General features: G+C 35.2%; 1 protein-coding gene across 1 annotated transcript; it reads right to left on the bottom strand.

Moving 5' to 3' along the window:
- Positions 1-70: 70 nt before the first annotated feature.
- Positions 71-481, bottom strand: LOC120353475 (activating transcription factor 3-like). The gene has a single exon (XM_039437261.1). The coding sequence runs from the start codon at positions 479-481 to the stop codon at positions 71-73; it is 411 nt and encodes a 136-aa protein (XP_039293195.1).
- Between the last annotated feature and the right edge of the window lie 24668 nt (positions 482-25149).

Below are 25149 nucleotides of genomic sequence, written 5' to 3'. Positions count from 1 at the left end.
TCTCCATAATTAAAATAATAAAACGTTATTTAAAACGAATATAGTGGTATTGATAACATCTAAATAATTATCATAAACTACTGTTACCTCGACCACATACCTCCTCAGTTTTGCAGGTCCGACTCCCGTCCTCAACCGACGACAGTTGTGCATCCGACGAGACAGAATTGTTGCGGCGTTTCGTCTGCAGCGTGTGACGCAGACCCTCCTTGATCAGCTTGGAGCAAGTCAGCTGTACACTGGGTGGAGACACGCAGCTGGGAGATCCACTACTGCAGGTGCTGTTGGTGTCCGAGCCACTGGGGGGCGAAGACGCCAGCCGGGGCCCCAGGGTACCCCCGCGGTATGAGTCGAACGGGTTCGACATGGCGATTAGCGAGTTCAGAATTTCGGGGGTTCGCGGAGTGGTGCAAGAGCTTTCGCCCCCCGCCACTGATAGCAGGTTGCTACCAGAAGCGCCCGCCAAATTTAAATTGTACATTTTCGTTCTTGTTTTCATACGAATTTGCTCGAAATTGATGTCCAATAGATCAAATTATGGAATTTTCCGCCAAATTTGTATTGTTCATTTTGGCTCTGGTAAAATAATCACCATGAAATCATTAATCTAAGTTTCAAATTCCCCAGACATGAGAGTTCACAACTTGCACAAGATCATTCCAATTACACAAATAATTAAAGTTTAAATCACATTTTCACCAAGTCTCCGTTCACATAGCTCTTTTGAATCGATCCATGAATTATGGATACTACTTCTGCTTTATATCTCTGAGTTTTTGAAAAATATCTCTCTAGAATTCCACGTGGTATGTCTCTGAATGTTTCAATTGATAAGTTGTCGTTGATACTCAATATAATAATAATTCAACATTTTCCTTTACTTTGTCTTATAATTGAATTATTATAGACTGAAGTTACATTGTCTCTGATATTTCATCTAGTATAGTTTTTGATACATCCTTGCTATGTGAATAATAACCAATTGAGGTCTTTAATATTTTATAGAATCTGTTTTACCAGATCTACTTTGTCTTTCAATTAATGAGTTCCTCAAATTCTTAAAAACATTCTATAAAAACTAAATATGTTAGAACTCAAATTTAACCTTCTCTTTGTCCTTATAAACTTTATAAAAATGTATCATATATAGTTTTTTTTTATCACGCAATGGATATTTAAATCAATTCAGGTACGCTGCTTGTCTTTGATTAATTAGATAAGTGTTTTATTCGATTGGGTGGTATGTTTTCTCGTATAACAAGTGTATTGTTAGAATACGTGAATAATACTTATGAGGGCTGACTAAATATCACAATTTTTGTTAACCGTCACAGTCTTATTTGGGGTGTCTTTGGGTAGTCAACTAGCATGGACAGCTGGCCAGGACAGTTGACTGGGTACGAATGTAATAGATTGTCGTTTCTGCTATCTCGATCGCGGCAAGTCCGTGTGGAAGACAGTTGAGACCTGAAACAAACACAATTAAATAGATTAAATATTTATTGGGAGAATAGTTTGGATAATATAGAAGACAGTAGATTAAGAACTAATGAAAAGACTCAAAGTTTTGAATTGTTACAATTTTATTAACTATTTACTAGAGTATAGTTTCTTGAAGTTTAATACGGTGTAACCATCGGAACTAGTTCCTCGTTATTCCCTTAAATGAGTGATAATTCCAATTCTTTCAATTCAATAAAAACTAGCAGGTAACCCGTGCTCCGCAAAAATCTAATTAAAAATTTTACCTTCTGAGTTCGTGAAGAATTTGAAATAGGCCTATAACCTTCCTTGGTAAATTAAGAAACAATATGCAACATTTCAAGTTGATCAGTTGAGTAGTTCAGACGTGATGATGCGTCATTCGTGAATTTCTTATCACATTCTTTCCTTTATTATATTATAGATATCACCTACAATTATACACAGGTAGGAAAAGTAGCATTCGAATGGCGGATTAGGTAGAACAATGTTATACGGTAGGCCTATTGCACAGTATTAATTCAAAAATGAAGATAATAGTTTATCACAATCAAATTTCCAATTCATAGGACGTCTAAAAATTCAGAATAGAATAAAATTCTAGATGAAGGAACAACAGGTGAGAAGCTAATGATATTGTAATAAAATAACGTCTCCAGTGTGCTCCGTGCTTCAACCGACAAGGCGGCGCGGCGCGTCTCCAGTGTGCTACGAGCTTAATCGCTATTTTAGAGTTGGCCTCCAGGCCTCACTATAACTACAGAATAATCCTTGTATTATAATGAAATCAATCTTTCTAGTGTTTCTTGTTGTATTTGTGGGTCAGAATACCTGAATGTCAGAGATAGTAGTCATTCATTCTGACGTCTTATCGTAGTTTACATTCACTGTAGAACAGATCCAACTTTAGAACTTCACACTATAATCCTCTAGCACTATTGTTTTCAGTGTCTCCCACGGATAGGAATAGAGTTGACATTTCATGCAAATAACATTCAATAAGCAGGGAGCAGAATAAACTTCTAATGATGTAAATTTTGTAAGTTTTCTTCGGAATCTATGTTAAAGGAAATTTAAACTATCTTTCTTCTCACTTCTCCTTTTTTCACGTTTTTCTCAAACAGCTTTGTTTGTATCCTGCTTTAACAAGTCATGTTCATTGATTTCTCTGTTATTTTTACTTTTTTAATCGTCTGCTTGCTCTTTGTACAAATTTTTCCCTACCCTTTCACTATTTTCTTCGTGTATTCTGTACTATTCCAAAAGCCACAACTGGGCTCAATAGAATAAATCGACAAAGGAGACAATAAATCTGTTCGTGTAGCCGTGTATAATAAGTCAACAAATTAGGTACGGCCTAGTTTTGCGAAGCAAAATAGAATCAATGTTCTTTGGCTCAGTACAAGCGCAACTCATGTCAGTAAACCGCAATTATCGTTATTTGTAACTGGAGATTTACTTACTTCAAAAGACAACCATATCAAAGTCTTGGAAGTAGAAATTACCTTCCGCCATGATGGATATATTTGAAAAAATAGCAAACAGATACAAAAATAGAACAGATAAGTGAATCAATCAAAATCAGTTTAGTAGAAATCTAGAAATCATCGAAAGTTCAAATCTTATAGGCAAGAAACACTTTACTCTAGATATAGAGTATAGAGAGAGAGTGAGGGAGTATGTGTGTGTGTGTGTGAGTGAGAGAGAGGGAGTATACTTGGCGAGTTCTCTATGCTTTATACTTATTCCCATCAACCAATGCTGGCAATTTAAAGTGAATCTCCTACTTTACTTTGATCTCTTTTTCAGGCCATTTAAGATGAAGCAAATACATTTTCACTGACAAGTAGATGAAGCTAATGATATCAAATTTCTATAGGGCTGTTTGAAGAATATTAGAGGATCTTCTGTTATTTCTAGTGATAACTACACTCATTGTAATAATTTGATTCAATTTAAATTTAGTCAATCGAACTGCTGAAGTATTCAATTAAAGTGTATCTAATTTTAGTTATTTCGGTTTATATTTTAGTATTCGTCTCATTGAAGATTCTGATTGTAAATTCTTTGAAGTGGACAGTCAATAGCGAGGAAAGTAATAAATAAATCTGTAGAATCAATGGATGTAGACCTCGTTCGGTAGGTACAACTAGTTCTGCTTTATTATCCTCACTAAAACAGTATCGCGAATGGAGTTTAAGTACGAAAATAGTAAAGTGAATGCAGTTATAGCTGTTTTCTTCCATTAAATAATAGTGAAGCATAATATTAAAATCATTCTGAAGTAATAACTTACTTGAAGGTTCTCTTTGTTTTCAATTAAATCTCACTTTAATAACTGTGTTTCTCTTTACAAAATAAGTACTTAACCGGTAATCTGTTTCCAAGCACAAGAGTGTCTACAGAATAAGATAACACTTAGATTAGTTACGATTAATTAAGTTATTAAATTAGTTAAGAGAAGTTGAAATCAATTTATATTTTCAGAATGGATAAAATGAGTAATCTTTTATTTTTATCTAGAGTATTATGTATTTAAAATAAACTAGTGTATCTGTATTTCAACAAAATCCATTCGATTTACAAGATAATAATTATAGGCTTATTGTATAGGCTACTGACTGATGGTAGACTATAGTGAGTCATTGTGTGGTACATCATTATTTAAAGGTCTTTTTAAAACAAGAAAGATGGCATCGAAAAAATGTTCTATGATACTTGTATCCAAAATGGCGACTGATTGAAGTTTTAGTTTTTAAAGAAATGAGGGGTTGTAACTCAAATATTTTGAATGTAAACACCCATTGTGTGATACATCATTTTAAAGGCCTTTTCAAAACGAGAAAGATGACATCAATAGAAATATTTTATGATACATTTATCCAAAATGGCGGCTGGTTGAACTTTATCAAATATTTCTTTAAAAACTAAAACTTCAATCAGTCTTTATTGGAATAACTAGCTTACCCGGCGAACTTCGTACTGCCAAAAAGTCAATGTATCTCATGTCACACTTGACTTTATTTGGTGAATCATTGAATTTATTTATTTACAATCAATATTTTCATTTACATCTCAATACGGACTTCCTATGTGCTTAAAACAACCTTTTTAATACCAGTAAACAATTTTATCACAGAGTGATGTGTTTATTACAACTGGTAAGTTTAGATGCTGAATCATATATCACAACATGATCTTGATTCATGATGATCTTCCTGTTCTACGTTAGCCGCTCGGCCGATAATTTCGGAAACATAGGTCTGTAAATATCTTTTCGCCACACTGCACAGAAAGCAGCTGTTTTCCAGTCCCTATGTAGATCTGAAAGACCTTGTTTGCAGACGACTTCCATATGACGTCAGAAAAGGGTTTCTTTCCAGCCTAGACCGGAAAACGTACTCTTTCTAACCGCTAACATGGAAGTCCGTAGTTAATAAGTCATCCACTAGATCGGGCAAGTGTCAACATTCTTCATCTGGAGTTGCAATTATTTCAGTTCGAGTTTTGAATCAAACTAATTCAGCATTCGCTTCGCAACCATTTTTATTAAATTATTCATTGTTGATTAGCACATTCCGAATTTTCAAAAATGTTTGAAGATGACGACGCCTGTGATATTCCAAGTGAAATTTTAAAAGAATCTGAAATCCTGACTGCAAATCTTCTACCACTAAAATCAAGAGATAGGTACGTTAACTTAACAAGTATTCTTTATTTATTTTGTCAGCAATACCTGTAGTGTGGCAAAAAATATCGTTTGCACCACGGGCAAAAATGTTTTTCCGGTTCTCAATCTTTTCTAGTCCTCGGCCTACGGCCTCGGACTTGAAAACCGATTTCGAGCCGGAAAAATCTCATTTTCTGCTCTAGGTGCGAAATATACTATGTATTGTTAGCCCCCCTATTAGAATTTCTGGTCAGAAACCATCCCCAACATTCACACAACATATTCCAAAAGTTTCATGCCGTTCTGTCAAGTAGTTTTCAAGTCTATAAGGAACAAACAAACTAACACACGAACAGACATTCATTTTTATTATAGAGATAACTGCCCACAATCATATTCTGTTCTTTTTCCCGACTCTCTTTACGCTTTTGTCTTCTTCCCTCACAGTTTACTAATTTCTCGGTTTTCTGTTGAAAAAGTAAAAGAATGAAAGAAGGAAAATATTCGATTAATTTGTTTTACTTCAATCTAGTACTGAATGGAAATGCACTTTGAATTGCATCGGTTCCAACCAGAACTGGATAAAGATTTCATCAATTTATTGTTCTGAGCTTCATGACCAAAGTGAACTTGATAAAAATCTAGTAATCTAGCCAGAGTACTCACAGAAGGCTCTTTTGAGATTCACGTTTTTACCGACACTGTTTAGCCTTTCCCACGAAATGACCTGACTTCTGACAAACTGTCGTGGAAAATAATGAAGTAAATAAAAATGTGGCAAAGTGCACTCTACTACTCCTCTCTCATTCTTTCATCTCTTTTCCCCTTCTTCCTTCCTCTTACATTCTGTTTCTCGTTGAAGAACGATAAAAATTAAGTAGGATGACGTTGAAAAATGACAGAACTGAGGTCGTCACGGAGGATCGTGCTTTCTCTCTCAACCTCTCTCTCAATGACTCTCTCCATCTAAATCTTTATTTTCCTCTCTCAATTTCTGTCTCGTTTTCAACTAGATTCCAAGTTTTCAGCAATTGCTCAGTTTGCAAGTACACAAAGTTGTGCAATAGTGATGAGTCAATAAAAAAAAGATTGAAAACAGCGTAAGATATAAATATAGTGTGGGGAGAGTTGGTGAAGAAAAGGGTGATAATGAATATGAAGAGTGAAGAGTAGATGGAACCATAGAAAAATTTGAATGGAGAGACCTACAGAAGCTCAATTTATTATTCGTAACTATTTTGTGATTGCACTGAATGCACGGCTATCCTAAGGTTGGCATAGTGAGATTTACTTTACCTTTTAGTATTCGTTATAGATTCCTATGGATCTTAATATGAATGCTTCCCATTCTACCAATGCTGACAGTTTGATGTGAATATCACTAAACCACGATCAGTAGGACAAATTGAAGATTCACAATAATTATAGTAAGATAATGATATGATAGGACTGATATGTTTGAAGGGACGGATTCGAGTATCCAAAGGTCCAAAGAACCCTACACGTCAACTATAGCTTATTGTGCTCCCAATTACGTTACTTAGGCAAACCAATACCTGAGTCCTTTACAAGATCCAGGAGCTTCTCCCTATACTAACATCCCATTCATCACCTGGTTGCTTGCAGCCAACCAAACAGAGCCCTTGGTCCTTGCCTTTGGTCTTTTACAATCCAGTGTGATATGCTTGGCAGACTGATTGGTCCTGGTGACCTATGTGAGTGAGGTCCACTCCTGGCCTTTGTAGGTCCTTCCCCTGAGGGAGGGGTCCCGCATGTCCAGGCATGGCTAAATACTACAGGGGGGCACCTGGTATCCTGCAGGCACCGTTAGAGACACCATAATTATGAATGCACCACTCATCAGCACGGTCCACATCACACCTTGGGTTGGCATAAGAAGAAGTAAGAATATGGTCAAGGGAGGCCTACATATAGAAAAAGAAAGAAAGAATGGCACAAAGCTAAGTCAATGGAAACAGGTCATTCTAGAAATGAAAGTTAAAAATCATATTAAGAAGGGCTTTGGAAAGGGGGTCCCTTATAGTCGCCTCCTACGTAAAGCAGGGATATATGTTTGACTCAAAGCTCCCCCAACCCACAGGGGGCATAACTATAGTAACCAGATTTTATAGAGAAAAAGACTATATTTTCAAAGTATCAGTTCAGAAAATCATTATCGTGGTTCATCACCTGACGCTAGTGTTCACGCGCATTTCAAGTCTACTATTCAAAGACCTGAGCCAGGTAAGATCTGATTAAGTACCTTATTTTTTTCGGAAAGCAATACTTTCCTTACCTATGGTAATAGGGCAAGGAAAGTAAAAATGGACGAAGAGTTGATTGAGTCGAAGAGGATGCGGAAGAGGTTTACTTGATTATGGGTAATGAAGAAAAAAGCGTTTCTTGATGTAGAGATGAGGTTAGAGGTTTGGAGAAAACAATACGATTCTAATTATTAGGTCAAGGTCAATCTAAACATTTTCACTTTAAACTGTCAGTATCCTTATACATAATAACACCACTTATTGCCATTCAACCTACACTGTAATCTCATCTGTACCTCTGTTCACTAAATGTAACGGAAAAAGTTCAATAATATCAGTAATGTATTGATTAGAATGGTTACTTCCATCATATAGCGATAACTGTTTTCATAAGTGAAAACTTTCCGTGAGTTGTTTATTATTTAATAGTTTCCCAGTTTACACTTCACTTGTAGATTGTACTTGAAAAGCAAATGACCAACTCAAGGCTATATAGGCGATAAATTCGTTATGCAATTGAGATTAGCATACTGATGCTGATAGACTACGGTTAGCAACAGAGGTTTTTTGTTAGAGACTTCTTCAAAATATAACTATTCACACCAAAGTGAGTATTGACGCTCAAAACATAAGGTCACGAAGATAGAAACAAAATTGAAATGCATTTTAGTATTTAGATGTGGAAGAACGATTCACGTTCTATAGAGATTCACTACAAAATAACAGCATTGGTTAGAAGAGAAGCAAACGGAAATTATGTTATGTTAAATCGATGTTAAATTGTGTAATTTAATTACATAATAATTGAATTATGTTAAATTGATGTTATTTATGAGGAATAGGCTACTGACAGTTTTAAGTGAATCTCACGACAGCCTTCTAACGTATATTTATTTATATATATGTATTCTAATGAACAGAAAAATAAGGCGATGTCCCAAGTCCTAAGTATGACAGTGACGTGTTTCGATTATTGTGGCATGGCTTTACTGATTCAACTATAATATTTTATAAATAAGTAATGTTACAATATGGAAAAACTTTCAAGGATGTTGAATACATACCAGAACAAGAGCCACAGGAGTAGCATGAGCATGGAACGTAACTTTCTGAGCGATGCGTATCTGTGCGACCACGGAGCCAACAGTTTCCCAAATAAGATTGGGTTGCATTAAATAGACTACATTTGCATGCTTCATGTGTGATTTGTGTATGATTATAGAGGTATAAATTGATGAATAAATCATATAGAAAAATAAAGCATTATTAACATTCATTTTCGAGCGAAGCCTGTATTAATTAGATTTAGAGGTGAGATAAAGCCACTCATGAATCTTTCAATCATTTTATTAACAAAACACTGTATTTTTGCAGATAAATTACAAGTTACATGATGCTGCTCCTACTAGTGATCTCAAACTGCAAGATTAATTTGCTGACAGTTTGTTCAAAACCAGACACCCACTAACTCTAACTCATCCAACTCACCTCCTTCAACTAATTTCAAATGACATGGAAAAATAAATATAATAGAGAATAAAGAGAATAGAGATTTTGAAGCACGCAGAACGAGTAGAATTGAAAGGATGTTTAAACATGGAGAGAGAAGAAATAATCAAGGATATAAAAAGAGAATAAAACTTGTTTACCGCCTTCGTTTCATTTAAAAGTGAGAATTACTGTCAGCATTCCTTTTATAAAACATGGATGTCTCCCAATCAAACAACGCTGACAATTTGAAGTGAATCTTACTATAGTTGATGAATGTTCTTGAAGAACGTTTTGAATGAGGAATGATTCTCCAGTGGGTTATCATTCAATAGCTGTTGATTATTATTTGCAAAATGAAACAAGAATTATTCTAGACAAGTATATTCTACCTCCATTTTTAGACATTTATTGGAGGCTATTGAATGCCGGTTATAAGTTTTCAGTAGTAACTTTTTCATGACCATAACTAATAGGCCTAATACCTTTTCAGTTAGTGGAAACATTGTAGGAATTTTATAGCTGTGATATTATTCCATCACTGCAGTTGAGTTTGCGTCGTTCTGATTAAAAGAAGGACATTTGATAGAATTTATTTATATGTATTATATTTCAAAGAAGGAAACTATCACTTTTTCGTTTGAATAATCAATTTTGGAGTTAGTTTGTGTTCATGTAATCAATTCGAGTATAGAAATTCGGTTCATCTATCAATAGCAATATAATAATATTATACTGAAGTATAGTCGTAGCCTTTATTACTGTTAATTATCATACTCGAGTGAGAATACTGATCAAATTTTAGAAGAAAAATGTAAAATTCTTTAAATAAGTCAAATTTTTGTATTGGAGTATTTTCTAAAACGCTTCTAATATCGAGGTCTAATTGAGTCAGTATTGTGATACAGTCGAACTTCGATAAAAATCTACGATCTGAAGTATCGATTAAGATCATCTGTTTTTCCCAACATTGAGATTTATCTTGTTGGAGCCAGACAGTTTCACAAAAATATTCACTAAATTCAACCTGCTGCACAAGAATCTCTCAAATTTTAATTCAATTGTTCTTTGAACAAATTCTTACTCACAATTACACAAATTTACAAAAATGCAAGTAACAGTACAAAAGAAATTGAAGCTCACAAGACCATAGTCAGATCATGAGCTTGTAATTATAATAGGAACAAATACTAAAGTACAAAAGAAAAAGTATAGTAACTTGAAAATAGAAAATAAATAAGTGAAATACATTTCTAAACCTTTATAGCACAGATAACGGAGGTGGAGAACTCTAGAAACACCTCCTTCCTACGAATTCTTTGATAAGACGAATTTTCCCCATACCTTGAGATTTGTCTCTTTGGAACTCAGTCAGTGCAGAGTTGTTTCTAGTGAGATTACCTTTAAACTGTCAGCATTGCTCATAAGTAAAATCAAAGCTGCTCATTGAAACAATGCTGACAGTGAGTTGTTACTGTCCTTGGCGACAAGCTGTCTGCTATAGTAACTCCACTACAAGAGTGTAACATCTATAGTTATAGTATCCATGTCAGCAGCTGTGTTTATGTTGACTATTATTATTTGTGTCACGTGTTCAACATCTCACACACAATCACACTCTCTCCTTCATTTTCAATCTTCTTCATCAACTCCTCCTTTTTCTATCTATATCTCTTTTCCACCCTCACTCTCTCTTGCTTCCTTACCAAAATTTTCTCGTTCGTTCTCCTCTTCAAAATTCGGTTTTATCTCTTCATCTCATTTCACATTCAAATCTTCAAATGAGAACAGTTTAGTTCTCTTTCAATCATTTGTCTCCACTGGCTGTTTTATCTTTCTTTCCTCTTTTTCTATTCTTCGTTCGCCAGCTAAATTATCTCAATATTGAGCATCATCAGTATTTCTTCAATCATGTCTCGTTTTTTTCATCCAGTTCATATTATATGAAACTCTTTGAATAGTTGATACCAAGTTTGTTAATTTGGTGATATTATGATAAAATAAAATCTTACCAGTATTTGTAATCTTTAAATCGGAACAAATCTAAACTGATTTATTTCTACTATGTTCTAGGGATGAGTATCGATACATCGATGTTTACTGTTCGATGTTTTTCACTTATCGATGGTTTTACCTAGACATCGGTCATCCGATGTTTTTCCCAACTGAAATGAATTTTTCATTCAGGCTCTCTGTATTTTTATGTGAGACTGTTGGATACTCTTGAAGATTTACATAACTTCTGTAGCTCTTGTCAAGGTTAGATACTTATTTAGAATTAGAGGTCGGATTCTTCGTTTCTTAAGAAGAAACAGTTTTTTCTTATTACAAATGCTTTCCTCAACATAGTTTAACACCAATTAATCTAGATCTGGAATAGAGATCCTCGTATTGTAAGGAGAGTAGATATCCATATAAAAAACTTTAATCATTTCCATTACCTAAAGAAAGCTATCAGGTATTGAATGAATACGATATGAGTAACAATGATTGCTAAAATTAGCTTGAGATGAAATTCCAGACAGAATCTTCAAGGATATCCCGAGAGGTTCCTGACTTAACTATGAAGATGACAAATCTTGTAAACTACCTATAATAGAGTTGATCTATCTTTCTAGTCACAACCTGACTTCAATTATTCGAAAGACTGTTACTTGAATACCACAAGTCCAAAATTGCTGTAATTCCAGATAGTAACTGTTAAAATATTGGAACAATAACTCCAGATAAAATTGTAGTCACTTTAGAAGTTTTTTTTTTTGTACTATTAAGTATTTCGAGATTATGAAAAAAATATACCAATGAATCAATCAACTTCCAAAATAATTGAGTTATATCTATACAAAATAATAAACTAATACTCTGTAAGCTTATTAACAGAAGTGTTGTGGGTTCAATCAAATTGATTTCGCCCCGTTTTATCATTTTTATCAAGAATAAGTGTAAAGTATCATATACTGTACATTGTATCATTTTCACTTTATTAATACTAATAAAAATCTATTCATTCATCGTTTCTGATGCTTTTGAGTATTTATTTATTCAGAATTATTTAATTTTGAGATAAAGTGAAAAAAAGAAAATGGTAGCTATAAGGATAACCGCTGAGTTTTGGACACTTCAAATACGACATTTGTAGTCTCCTATCATCCAGGAACAATACCCTAGAATGTACGACACTACTTCTGAAATACTTTGTATAATAGTCTTCGTAGTATCATCCATAAATGTACGGCGATGCGTCGATGTTTAAAACATCGATGTTTAAAACATCGATGTTTACTGTTCGATGTTTTTCACTTATCGATGTTAAGGTGAAAAAAACATCGATGTTTTGTCTTTCGATACCCATCCCTACTATGTACTGGTCTTTTGAAACTGATCTAGTTCTTCTCATCGCTTTGCCCTAGAAATCATCTCAACTCATTTTTTTCCTTTACTCTATAACTATCCTCAATTATTTCAATGCGGTTTTCTCTATCTTCAAATGTATGTTTAGGATCGTACCGATAGATCGGCCGACGTTTGAATAAATTTACGTACATTCTTGTTAAAAGATATTCAAGAATATCCTTTTCAATAACTTGGCAACTCACTACATAAAATGGTACACATAAACAGAGAACTGATGACACCAGGAATAAGTTAGATGGAGAGAATGAAAGAAGAATAGGAAACAATACAAATACAATGTGAAATGAACTATATGCACAAAAGAACAAATTTACTAGAATACAAATAATAGAGATATAGACAAACTGAGTGAGAGGAGAATTCAAGTTGGGACGATACAAAAAATAAGTGATGAATAAAGTGCAATGAAACAGAGTTTGGTGAGACCAGTAAGAGAGAGAGAGAGGAGAGAGAGAGAGAGAGAGAGAGAGAGAGAGAGAGATTGATTGAGTACTTTATTTATGTAGATTACAATATATACTGGCTTATACACTTCTATACAATAGCTTACAATACAGCAAAGTTATAGATGAATTTACATAATATAGACTAAGAAAATAACTATTGAACTGTATATTATATGAAAAAGCAATTTGTAATAAAATAACTATGGATAATAATCATATTGTTATGCATCTACATAAATTGGCGGAGCTTTGGACATATCAATGTCCATTCTTTGGGAAGAATATTAAAAATATCCTCCCCACTAACTCTCTACCAAAACGTTAATTTCGTTATTGAAACTAAGGATTTATTTATTAATGGTAATATTGTAAAAGTTTTAATCAATATGAATATTGAAGAGAAAAAAAAACAGAAAATGATAAAGTAAAATAATTATATAGGTAGATAAGATCAAATAATTGATTAATAAAATGAAGTAGGCTGAAAGTAGATCAGGGTTATCAAATTCAGTAATATACAGCAGTATGCAGTGGATAATTGAAATAACATGAGTTTATATAATATATATATATACACAATTCGTTCTATAACATGGTTTAAAGGTTTATATTGGTGGAATGGGTGAGGGATGGTTGTCATGTGATCGTTCTAGGGCCGGACAGTTTCAGTCATTTGTTCCAAAATATGTTTTTTTAAGTCAGGTTGAAGCTCGCTCGGCTCTCGATAGACCTGATAGAAACAGGAAGTGTATTCCATGCACGACAGGCACTGACTAAGAAGGATTTTGTGAAAATAGTAGTTCGATGATTGGGTATCCTTAAAGTACTTTCTCCGGTTCTAGTATGTGAAGCATCTATCCTCCTACCTTCAGAGACAAATTTGAAATCATCTTTAAAATAGTTCGGATTACCGTATTTCAAGATATCTCTAACAAGCTTGACTATTCGAAAAAGCCTCTGATCGGGAAGCTTCAATGTTGAACTAGCAATGTGGGCTGGGGTGATATGATCATGGCGTTGGAGAGAGTAGACGAAACGTAGACAATAATTTTGGCAACGCTGTAGTTTATCATTCAGAGTGACTTGCATATCATTAAGAACAGAATTACAATACATTAAATGTGGGAAGATGAGAGATTGAACCAATAATAATTAATGTTTCTAGGGAGGATATCGTGCATTTTCTTCATGCATGCATGGCTGAGAATACCTTTTTACAAGTTTTGTTCACTTGCTCTGACCAGTCAAGAGTATTATTCATAATAATGAATAATTTTTAACTGAGCTACAGTAAGGAATGTCATTACCGTCTACACTAACTTTGTGAATCGATTCAAGGTCAATATTGTTTATAAGACGAGAATATCCAATTATAATGGGTTGTGTTTTGATGGGATTAAGCTTAAGGCCATTTTTCTTTGTCCATTCCACTATCGAATTGATATCCTGATTCATTATTCCAACTGTTTCATTAATTTTTGTTATGGGACAGCTTAAATAGATTTGAAGGTCGTCTGCATAAGTATGGAAACTGGAGAATTTGATAATGGAAGAAAGGTCATTAGCATACAAAGTGAGAGGAGAGGGCCTAAAATTGAACCTTGTGGTACTCCATGCATAACGTTTTTCCAAGTTGACTTTTTGTCACCGACAGATACACATTGTTTCCTACCTAATAGATAGGATTTAAACTAAACTAACGAGTTGTGACTGAAACCAAGAATAGCCAACTTATTCAGAAGGACTGTATGATCAACAGTATCGAATGCTTTAGAAAAATCAAATAGGGTGAGGATGGTGCATTTTCTTTGGTCCATAGCTAACCTTATATCATCAGTGACACGAAGCAGAGCTGTCTCAGTTGAATGGAATTTTCTAAAGCCTGATTGAAAGTTATGAAGCTTACTATTGTTGTCTAGAAATTTTACAACTTGAGCATGAATGAGTCTTTCTAGCACTTTGGACAATGCAGGTAAGATACTGATTGGTCTAAAATCCTCAACTTTATTGGGTGATGAAACTTTATTTAGAGGGCGAACCAGAGCAAACTTCCAGTTTTCAGGGAAAATGCCTTCTTCAAGTGACTTGTTGAAAATGTATGTAATGGTTGGTAAAACAGCAAATAACATCTTCTTGATAAATCTAATAGGAATTTTGTCTACACCCGTAGCATTACTATGAATACGTTGAATTGCTCTGAAAGTGTCTTCTTCTGAGATTGGATGGAAATGAAATTGATCAGTGATTGGTAAATCTAAGTTTGTAACCTGCTCTTCAAGATCATCTATATGATTAGCAATGACAACTTCGTCGCGTTGGTTAGAGTGTGAAACGAAATGGTCATTTATATTATTCAATGGTAAGTCAATTTGTGGATTCGATTTCTGTTTGCCAAGCCCGAATTCTTTTATTCCCTGCCAAAGTGATTTAGAGTCTTGTCTATTGTTTGTCATAAACGAATTCAAGTACCTAATCTTTGAGTTCCGTAATTCCTGTTTACCCTATTTCTAAGGCTCCTATACTCTATCAAACTGTCCAAGTCAAATGTCTTTTTAAATTTTCTATGTGCTTTGTCTCTACGTCCCATCATCTTAAGTATGTCTTCAGTCATCCACGGTACTCGTCGTTTTCTATTAATCCTCCTTGTCACATAAGGTGCATGTTTGTCATACAAAGTCAAAGTCCAATTCTCGAAAGTCTTGACCATGTCATCAACTGAGGGTAATGCTTCAATTTGATGCCATGGAGTCTGAGCCACATCAGTCAGGAAGGCGGCTTCATCAAAGTTTTTGAAGTCTCTATAAGTGATAATTTTCTGTTCTGGCTTGGGTATCTTATGGGAAAGTACACAGTAGATCAAATCATGTCTAGAAATAGCTGGACTGAGATTTGGCCTGCTTGAACAACCTCATTGGGATCACTAACAATGAGAAGGTCAATGAGTGTGTCTGATTCATTAGTATGATGAGTTGGATCGAGGGGTAAAATAGTCATGTTTAGGCATTGGAAAATTGTAGTCAGTTGAAAGTAGTCAAAGTTATGATTCGTCATGTTCAAGTCGGTGTTCATATCCCCCATAACTAGTATACGGTTATAACAAGGCATAAGAGAAAGCAAGGCATTTTCGAAATCTGTGAAATGACCTATTTTTGGTGGGCGATAACAGATACCAACGAGTAATTTATCATTACTAGATAAGGATAATTCAAGTAGCATAAACTCTGGTCTGGAACAATACTCTTGTTTAGATGTGATTAAAACTTTTGTTTTGATACCATCTTTCACATAAATTGCTACACCCCCACAAGCTTTATTTAATCTATCATTCCGGAAAAGATTATATCCAGGCAATGCAACAAAATTTGATGAAATACTAGGCTTCAAAAATGATTCGGAAATTCCGATTATATTAAAGTCCTGGAAACGGAAGATTGCTCTGAGTTCATCAATGTGGCAACTGAGGGATTGTACGTTAAGGTGAGCAGCCTTGAAAAGTTTTTTGAAAGAGTGGAGCTTATTTGCTAGAAACATACCTGCGTCATTATGACTATTATTGAAATAATCATACCTACTTGAGGGCGAGCGAGCTGACGTGTCAGTGAGAGACATCATGGAAGCAGCAGACCAATCGTGAACCGACCTCAGAACGACACATGACGGGGGAAATGGGGATGAAACTGATGAAACTTAACCTAATGAAAAAGTCTCTTGATTCGAGTGCATTCAGTATGCCTTGACAGTTCGGCTCCCTTCACTATTTAAAGCACTAGTTCAAAAATGCACTAAACACAATAAGATGTAGATGTGTGGAGTTTCGGTGATGAATAATCCCAATGGTGAATAAGATGAAGATTGAGGAAGAACTGGTAGTGGAAGATCTGGTCCAAGTGGAGATAGAGCAAGTAGGTATCCAGTAGTGGAAGAATCGGGTCCAAGTGGAGGTAGAGCGAGAAGGAATCCAGTTGCGGAAGATCGAGTCCAAGTGGAGACAGAGAGAGATGGAATCCAGTGGTGGAAAATCGAGTCCAAGTGGAGATAGAGAGAGATGAAATCCAGTAGTGGAAGATCGTGTTCATGGTGGAGATAGAGCGGAATGGGATCCAGTAACAACTGAAAAAGAGAAGATTGGATGGAAATGAAATTGATCAGTGATTGGTAAATCTAAGTTTGTAACCTGCTCTTCAAGATCATCTATATGATTAGCAATGACAACTTCGTCGCGTTGGTTAGAGTGTGAAACGAAATGGTCATTTATATTATTCAATGGTAAGTCAATTTGTGGATTCGATTTCTGTTTGCCAAGCCCGAATTCTTTTATTCCCTGCCAAAGTGATTTAGAGTCTTGTCTATTGTTTGTCATAAACGAATTCAAGTACCTAATCTTTGAGTTCCGTAATTCCTGTTTAACCCTATTTCTAAGGCTCCTATACTCTATCAAACTGTCCAAGTCAAATGTCTTTTTAAATTTTCTATGTGCTTTGTCTCTACGTCCCATCATCTTGAGTATGTCTTCAGTCATCCACGGTACTCGTCGTTTTCTATTAATCCTCCTTGTCACATAAGGTGCATGTTTGTCATACAAAGTCAAAGTCCAATTCTCGAAAGTCTTGACCATGTCATCAACTGAGGGTAATGCTTCAATTTGATGCCATGGAGTCTGAGCCACATCAGTCAGGAAGGCGGCTTCATCAAAGTTTTTGAAGTCTCTATAAGTGATAATTTTCTGTTCTGGCTTGGGTATCTTATGGGAAAGTACACAGTAGATCAAATCATGTCTAGAAATAGCTGGACTGAGATTTGGCCTGCTTGAACAACCTCATTGGGATCACTAACAATGAGAAGGTCAATGAGTGTGTCTGATTCATTAGTATGATGAGTTGGATCGAGGGGTAAAATAGTCATGTTTAGGCATTGGAAAATTGTAGTCAGTTGAAAGTAGTCAAAGTTATGATTCGTCATGTTCAAGTCGGTGTTCATATCCCCCATAACTAGTATACGGTTATAACAAGGCATAAGAGAAAGCAAGGCATTTTCGAAATCTGTGAAATGACCTATTTTTGGTGGGCGATAACAGATACCAACGAGTAATTTATCATTACTAGATAAGGATAATTCAAGTAGCATAAACTCTGGTCTGGAACAATACTCTTGTTTAGATGTGATTAAAACTTTTGTTTTGATACCATCTTTCACATAATTGCTACACCCCCACAAGCTTTATTAATCTATCATTCCGGAAAAGATTATATCCAGGCAATGCAACAAAATTTGATGAAATACTAGGCTTCAAAAATGATTCGGAAATTCCGATTATATTGAAGTCCTGAAACGGAAGATTGCTCTGAGTTCATCAATGTGGCAACTGAGGGATTGTACGTTAAGGTGAGCAGCCTTGAAAAGTTTTTTGAAAGAGTGGAGCTTATTTGCTAGAAACATACCTGCGTCATTATGACTATTATTGAAATAATCATACCTACTTGAGGGCGAGCGAGCTGACGTGTCAGTGAGAGACATCATGGAAGCAGCAGACCAATCGTGAACCGACCTCAGAACGACACATGACGGGGGAAATGGGGATGAAACTGATGAAACTTAACCTAAATGAAAAAGTCTCTTGATTCGAGTGCATTCAGTATGCCTTGACAGTTCGGCTCCCTTCACTATTTAAAGCACTAGTTCAAAAATGCACTAAACACAATAAGATGTAGATGTGTGGAGTTTCGGTGATGAATAATCCTAATGGTGAATAAGATGAAGATTGAGGAAGAACTGGTAGTGGAAGATCTGGTCCAAGTGGAGATAGAGCGAGTAGGTATCCAGTAGTGGAAGAATCGTGGTCCAAGTGGAGGTAGAGCGAGAAGGAATCCAGTTGTGGAAGATCGAGTCCAAGTGGAGACAGAGAGAGATGGAATCCAGTGGTGGAAAATCGAGTCCAAGTGGAGATAGAGAGAGATGAAATCCAGTAGTGGAAGATCGTGTTCATGGTGGAGATAGAGCGGAATGGGATCCAGTAACAACTGAAAAAGAGAAGAAGAAGCCAGCAGAAAAACGAAAAATCTTTGAAGAAAGTTATCAATAGAGGAAAGATACATAATACAACTGATAATGAATAATATTCGCATAAAATTGAAGAGGAATAGTATGATTTAATGTGGGAAAGAATCGAATATTATATGGATAAAATATGGATATTATAATATAATATATGGATATTAGTAGAAGGTGATCAAATAGAAAGAGAAAGGTAGAACGATAATAGATTTAGAAAGAGGAATAAACATTTGAACATGCTGGATAGCAGTGGAAAAATCACAGGGAAAATAATGATAATAATAGGGAAGAAAAGAAGAGAAAGAAGGAATGTGCACAAATTGCGAAGAACTTATGAAACTGAACTATAGAATAAGAAATAGAACATCGCATTGTGATCTTGAATAATCAAGGAGAGAAGAAAAAGAAGAAAAGAAAAAGAAAGAGAAGAAGAAGAAGAAGAAGAAGAAGAAGAAGAAGAAGAGAAGACGAAGAAGAAGGAGAAGAAGAATAGAAAAGAATAATAATGATCATCGCAAACAACAATATTCAAGTAATCATTATAAATATAAGATCAAGAAGAGAAACGAGAAAGAAAAATAAGAAGTAGAGGAGACGATGGAGAAAGTGCTAGATTATTTTAGATGAGTTTTAAATAGTATTGAACGGTGAAGTGTGAAAAATATTATATAGTATTAGAAGTAATTAACTATTGGGAGTTGCAATAACGATAAAAGTAGTAAATTGAGAACTGTAATAGTTAAGTGATGAATGTCTAAGATAACGTTAAATGAAACACAGCCCCTATATAAGCATATGAACAGACTACCCACCCCTCTGCTCTATCAATAATTCTTCACACATTAGCTTCTATTGTTCAAGCTGTGGCAACAGTAGAAGATACCATTATATACGAGATTACTATCTCTACCTATAAATTACATCCATATCTATAACGTATGTAATCATCCAATTTATTTGAAATTCAGCATTTCGAAAATTATTAATTATGGAAAGAATTTTGGTAAGAGATGCAATAATTATTAGTAAGAATAGAGATAATGATTCTCTAAGTACCCTCTGGAGTATAGTAGTTGATGCATTGAACATAGTTTTGGGTATTAATATCAAGATAAATTATTAATCAGTATTAGCAAATGTGGATCTCCTTAGTTTGAAATAATGGCCTCATATATAATCATAATAGCAGTGGAAGATTCATTTATAGAACAGAAAGCCAGCTCATGAAAAATGCCAAGGTATATCTACTGTGAAATGTATTATACGAATTTCCTATTATTGTAGTGAAGGGCACCTTAGTCATCGAATCCTGAAATGATTTAATTTACCTTTATTTTTTGAAGGTCGGTCATCCTCTCGACTGTGTGGACCCTCTTGGATCCTCCCTCGCGATAGAGATCTTGATCCTCCGTCCGATGACCAGACATTCCTATGCCCATGACGGTCGGCCGCAGCGTTGAGGATCTTGAGACGCTCCGCAGTCAGATCCTCGCGAATGGTGACGCCGGAACCCTTCAGCTTCCTCTTAGCGTCGAAGATCATCTTCCTGGTCCGGTAGCTGCAGAGTCGTACTATGATGGGTCGGTCCTTGGTTTAGCTTGCCCTGTTGAGGTGGGTGACGCCTTCCAACGCGATGCGAGCGGTTGACATCTGCCAGAGTCACGGGCACGTTCAGCTTCTTGTTGAAGACATCAAGCGCCAGCAGGTCCGTGTCTTCTTTGTCACTCTCCGGGATCCAAAAATACGTATTGAATGTCGGCGCCCGTATTGCTCGAGGTCGTCGACCTCAGGTGACAGACACCTCTAGCTCACGAATTCTATGTGCAGCTGTTTGTTCTCCTCCTTCAATGCTTGAGTTCCTCAAAAATGGACTTCACTGCCATAGATACGGCATGATGCACAGTTTCCTCGATTTGCTGTCGAATAATTCGGAGGGTCTCTTCAGACAGTGATCCAGAAATAGCTGGCCTGGCTTCGGAGCATTGACCTCATTCCTCGGCGTGCCTCTGTTCGGTCGAACCATCGTGTACCGTTAGGTGGATTTACACTTTTACAGGCGAGAAGGTAGACTGAAGAATTAGGAATGTTTTTTCCAGAGAAATAAAAAGAGTGTGAGTTAATCAAAAAAATATATTTCACTATTGAATTAAGCTCGAGAAACTGAATAACTAGATGTATAATTTGAAGTGAATTGAACTGTATAACCCTACGAAATATCTGTTAGAAGACGGAGCCGAACTGACACACGTTTACTCATCCACATAACCAGAGAGATGAGAGAGAGAGAGAGAGAGAGAGAGAGAGAAAGAGAGAGAGAGAGTGAGAGAGAGAGTGAGAGAGAGAAGTGATGATGATTAAATGCTTTTATTGGGGCGGAGTTAGGACTATGGTCCTCTCTACCACACTCAGAGAGAGAGAGAGAGAGAGAGAGAGAGAGAGAGGGACCGATAGAGTGAGGTAAAGAGAGTGTGTGTGAGAGAGAGAGTGAGTGAGTGTGAGAGATACTTACCAATCACGAACAAGATCCAGATTAATGCCACGCCTCCAAGCTCAACCAACTTTCTTCCGATTGGCTGACAACGAATACGAGAGCGAGAGTTATTTCTGACTTCTACCGGTAAGTGACAGCAGTTACTGGGTGATGAACTTTGTATGTTGTCGCTTGAAATAATTTTTCATGTTGAAAATTGCAATACTTTTGAATGGGTGATATTCTTGAAATTTAGATAAATATAATTAATTTAAATTTTTTAGATGGTTGTGAGATATGCGAAGTAACAACATGTTTCAGGTGGTTCACAAATAATTTTATAATTATTATATCGAAGAGTATTTTTGTAGTTATTAGACTATATTTACTTGGGGTGATTATATTAATATTATATTTTATAGCCTAATATTAATATCCATTACTTTTACTCATATAATCTGAACTATTCCTCTGATAGATGGATACACTACTCTATCATGTTTCTCCTCTCATGATTAAATATATTTATTCAATCTTTAATTTTTTGCCAATTTTAACCTTACAGAATCAACATTTCTTACAAATCATTTACGTTTTCTTGTAGTCTACTCTTACATTCACTCTCTCTCTCGCTCTCTTACACCCTCTCTGAATCTCTCTCCTCGTTTCACTTGCCTGATTCGTTTTACACCCACTACATTCTACTCTAAACACACCAACACACAACATGCAAGCTCTTAACCTATCAGGAGCCCCTATAACAGCGCCAGAACCACATTGAAAAAACAAAATGTTTGTGTATATCTATAGTTTCAAGCATCATTTCTGGTTCATTCATTCATAGCTTTTTAGCCTTCCACTGGTAACTCTTCCTCCTCTCTCATCCCATCCTCTTCCTTTTCTTCTGCCTCTTCTTCTTCTATTTCCTCTTTCTCCTCTTCTCTCAACTACTCTTCCTACTTGTTTGTTCTTTTTTATTTGCTTTGCTCCCGGACCCATAAGTTCACACACAGATTTCTCCACTAACACCCAACACAAGATCACCCAGTAGACACTTGTTTCTTTTTTCTTTGCCGCCTTTTCTTCTTGTTCCTTTTCTCTTTATTCTTCTTCTTCTTCCTCTTCTTCTTCTTCATCATCATCTCCTTTTGCCTCTTTCCACAGCTTTGATCGTCCTACACTACACTGGGAAAAATCTGGAGGATGCACAAAACTCCATATTCAGGGTCAAACCAACTCATAGTGTGATACAGGTGCCTAGTCCCTAGTGTCTTTAATAATGTATGTGATGTAGATTGGTTTGTGATCAATCTGAAAACTGTTTCGATGAATTAGAATTTTGATTTATTGTTGCCTACAGGTATCAAAAACAATGATAACAGGCAAGCTATTAGTTAGTATACAAGTCATCACTCTTCGTCATATTTCCTCCCTTTTACCAAGCAGCTTTTGTGGGTATCATCATATGTGTTGATTCAAATAGTCCGAAATTTTCATTCAAGTGTCTATTATTTCCAAATTTGGTAAACAATTGAGTTATTTTTGTTTCAGCAAATTCAAATTTTTACTTTGATCTAAGACCGTAATAAAACTTGAGAAACACATACCTGAGTACCATATTTTTGTTTTGGAGCCAAGTATTTCAAAAGCCATAATAATTCAACTATTGACTATCATCTTCATAAACAACAACAAGATTATTATAAAAATAAATGCGCATAATTCAAATTCGTAACAATAATATTATTTTACTAATCATAGAACCATTAATCGTATCTGCATTTTAGTCTACTAACTTCAGTAAACTGGAATCGTTTAAAATGCAGTCATAAAAAATCAACATCTTTCTGATTCAGGTTTCAGAGCAGTTATTCCTCATATTTTTATTATAACGATGCCTCTTATTCATATGTAAATCTGGGAAAATGTGAAATTTTTGAATTATTTACTATTTTTAAAGATTTTTCTAGTGGTTCTGCCTCAATTTCCTACTCAACTTGAACGATAAAGTCGAGCTTACAATCCGTGAAGTTTACAATAAAAACGTTTTCTTAAAGCAGTTTTTATGGATTATGGAGACCTTGAAGTGGGAATAATGGCGTTTTGCTAGAGAAAAATCTATTGAATAGTTGCTTCACAGAATTTTATTGAGCTTCAGTCTCAGTGTTCAATTATACACGGGACATTAGCGTAGGAGAGATACTGCATTATTGCATTCTAATAGATTTCTATTGAGATTTTTCACCAGTTTTTTCCATCGCTGCAATGAAACTGAGCAGTTTCTTTAAGCTTCAATAAACATGTTTTTTCAACAACAATTAAAAAACGTGAAGTTTTACCCGTAATTCCCTTGTTTTAGAGTTCCGGCAGTTTCTTCTTTTTATCACGAATTTTTTTGGAATTTTTTAATGTTTTGATAGTGGTAAAGTGAATACCTATGATTTTTGTTGGTGAGGTATGAAAAGAGGAAGGTTCCAGCTAGTTTGAATCTCCTTGTTTTTAGTTGAATTGAAAACAAAAAAATATAATTTCATACAATTGTTGAAAAAAAGGATTGTGATCTGAAAGGTGGATCATAGAGACAATACATTTAATCATTCAATCTAACCTCATAAAAAACAATACAAGTGTAAGATTCTATACTTATATGCAAGATTACTTTAGATTTTAGATCTCCCAGTCCTTGATAATCAGCAACCACTTCCCCCTTCACAAGTCACATCAACAGTTTACAATCTACGATTCGCCAACTGCAATCCACAATCCACCAGCTACAATTCACAATCAACGAGAACTGGTTTTATCGGTAGGATCGTTTTCCCAGGCTCCCCAAAGACATCTTTCATCATCTTTTGTAAAATATTGTCACTGCTGGGTACAATCTCTCAATTATGTCAAAATTTATTGAGCCCCTTTGTGCCTTTGCGAGTGTGTGAGTCAAATGTGAATAGGTGGGTGTGTCTGTATTGGTATGAACGATAGATATATAGATATAGTAAATATACTATTGATATATACATATACTGTATTGTGATTGTGGTACAGTTCAGGACTTTTATGTACTGTTCTGCACATAGACATGTAAAGTATATGAAGTAAAGTGGAATTGCTGTGTATAAATAGGTATATTCATGTTCAGTGGTTATTTGAATTGTGGTAATAAACTTGAGCTGTGACTATTCTGTTGCTTTTAATTGTATGATATCCGTTCATTTCAGGTCGCTTTTGACTTATCTTTTCAGCTGTATTGCAGTTTGTTTGAGCTCAAATTTGTTGGGAGCTACTTTGTATTGTTAAACCTTATATTTACTGAAATAATAATACCATACCTTATTATTCTGATAAAAAAATGGTTGCGCTGACTTCTAATTGATTCATTCTATATTGATATACCATAAAAAGTGTGATCCACATCACTATATAAATAATAAATGCTGGCTGTGTGAAGTGAATTTCTCTTGCAAAATATTACCAGACACAACTGATACAAATAGGTTACGCTTATCTTTTCTCTACATTACTTTTACACAAAAAAAAAAACATTCATGAACGTCTATGTGCTTTGCAATATTCGAATACCTGGGGAGGGATTTTTCTCCGTCTGTCTGTTGCAGTGTGCGCTGGCCTGAAGTGGGTTTTATCAGTCATTTGGAACTCGTTCAATGGGAAGCAATCTTTCAATTACAATTCAATTGAAAATCTCAAAAAGGTAGGCTATTCCATGGTTATTTTCCTTGGAGATGATTTCGGCTACCAAACTAAAGCGATAAATCCTCACGATTGATCGGTTTATTAGCCATAAATATCAATAAATTCCAAACAACAAATCAAATTATTGTTATTGAGAACAGAGAAGTCAATAAA

The sequence above is a fragment of the Nilaparvata lugens genome, chromosome 11, assembly GCF_014356525.2.
Source record: "Nilaparvata lugens isolate BPH chromosome 11, ASM1435652v1, whole genome shotgun sequence".
In the NCBI taxonomy this organism is placed as follows: domain Eukaryota; kingdom Metazoa; phylum Arthropoda; class Insecta; order Hemiptera; family Delphacidae; genus Nilaparvata; species Nilaparvata lugens.
Note: the sequence above shows the minus strand (reverse complement) of the source record. Positions and strands in the feature narration are given on the sequence as shown.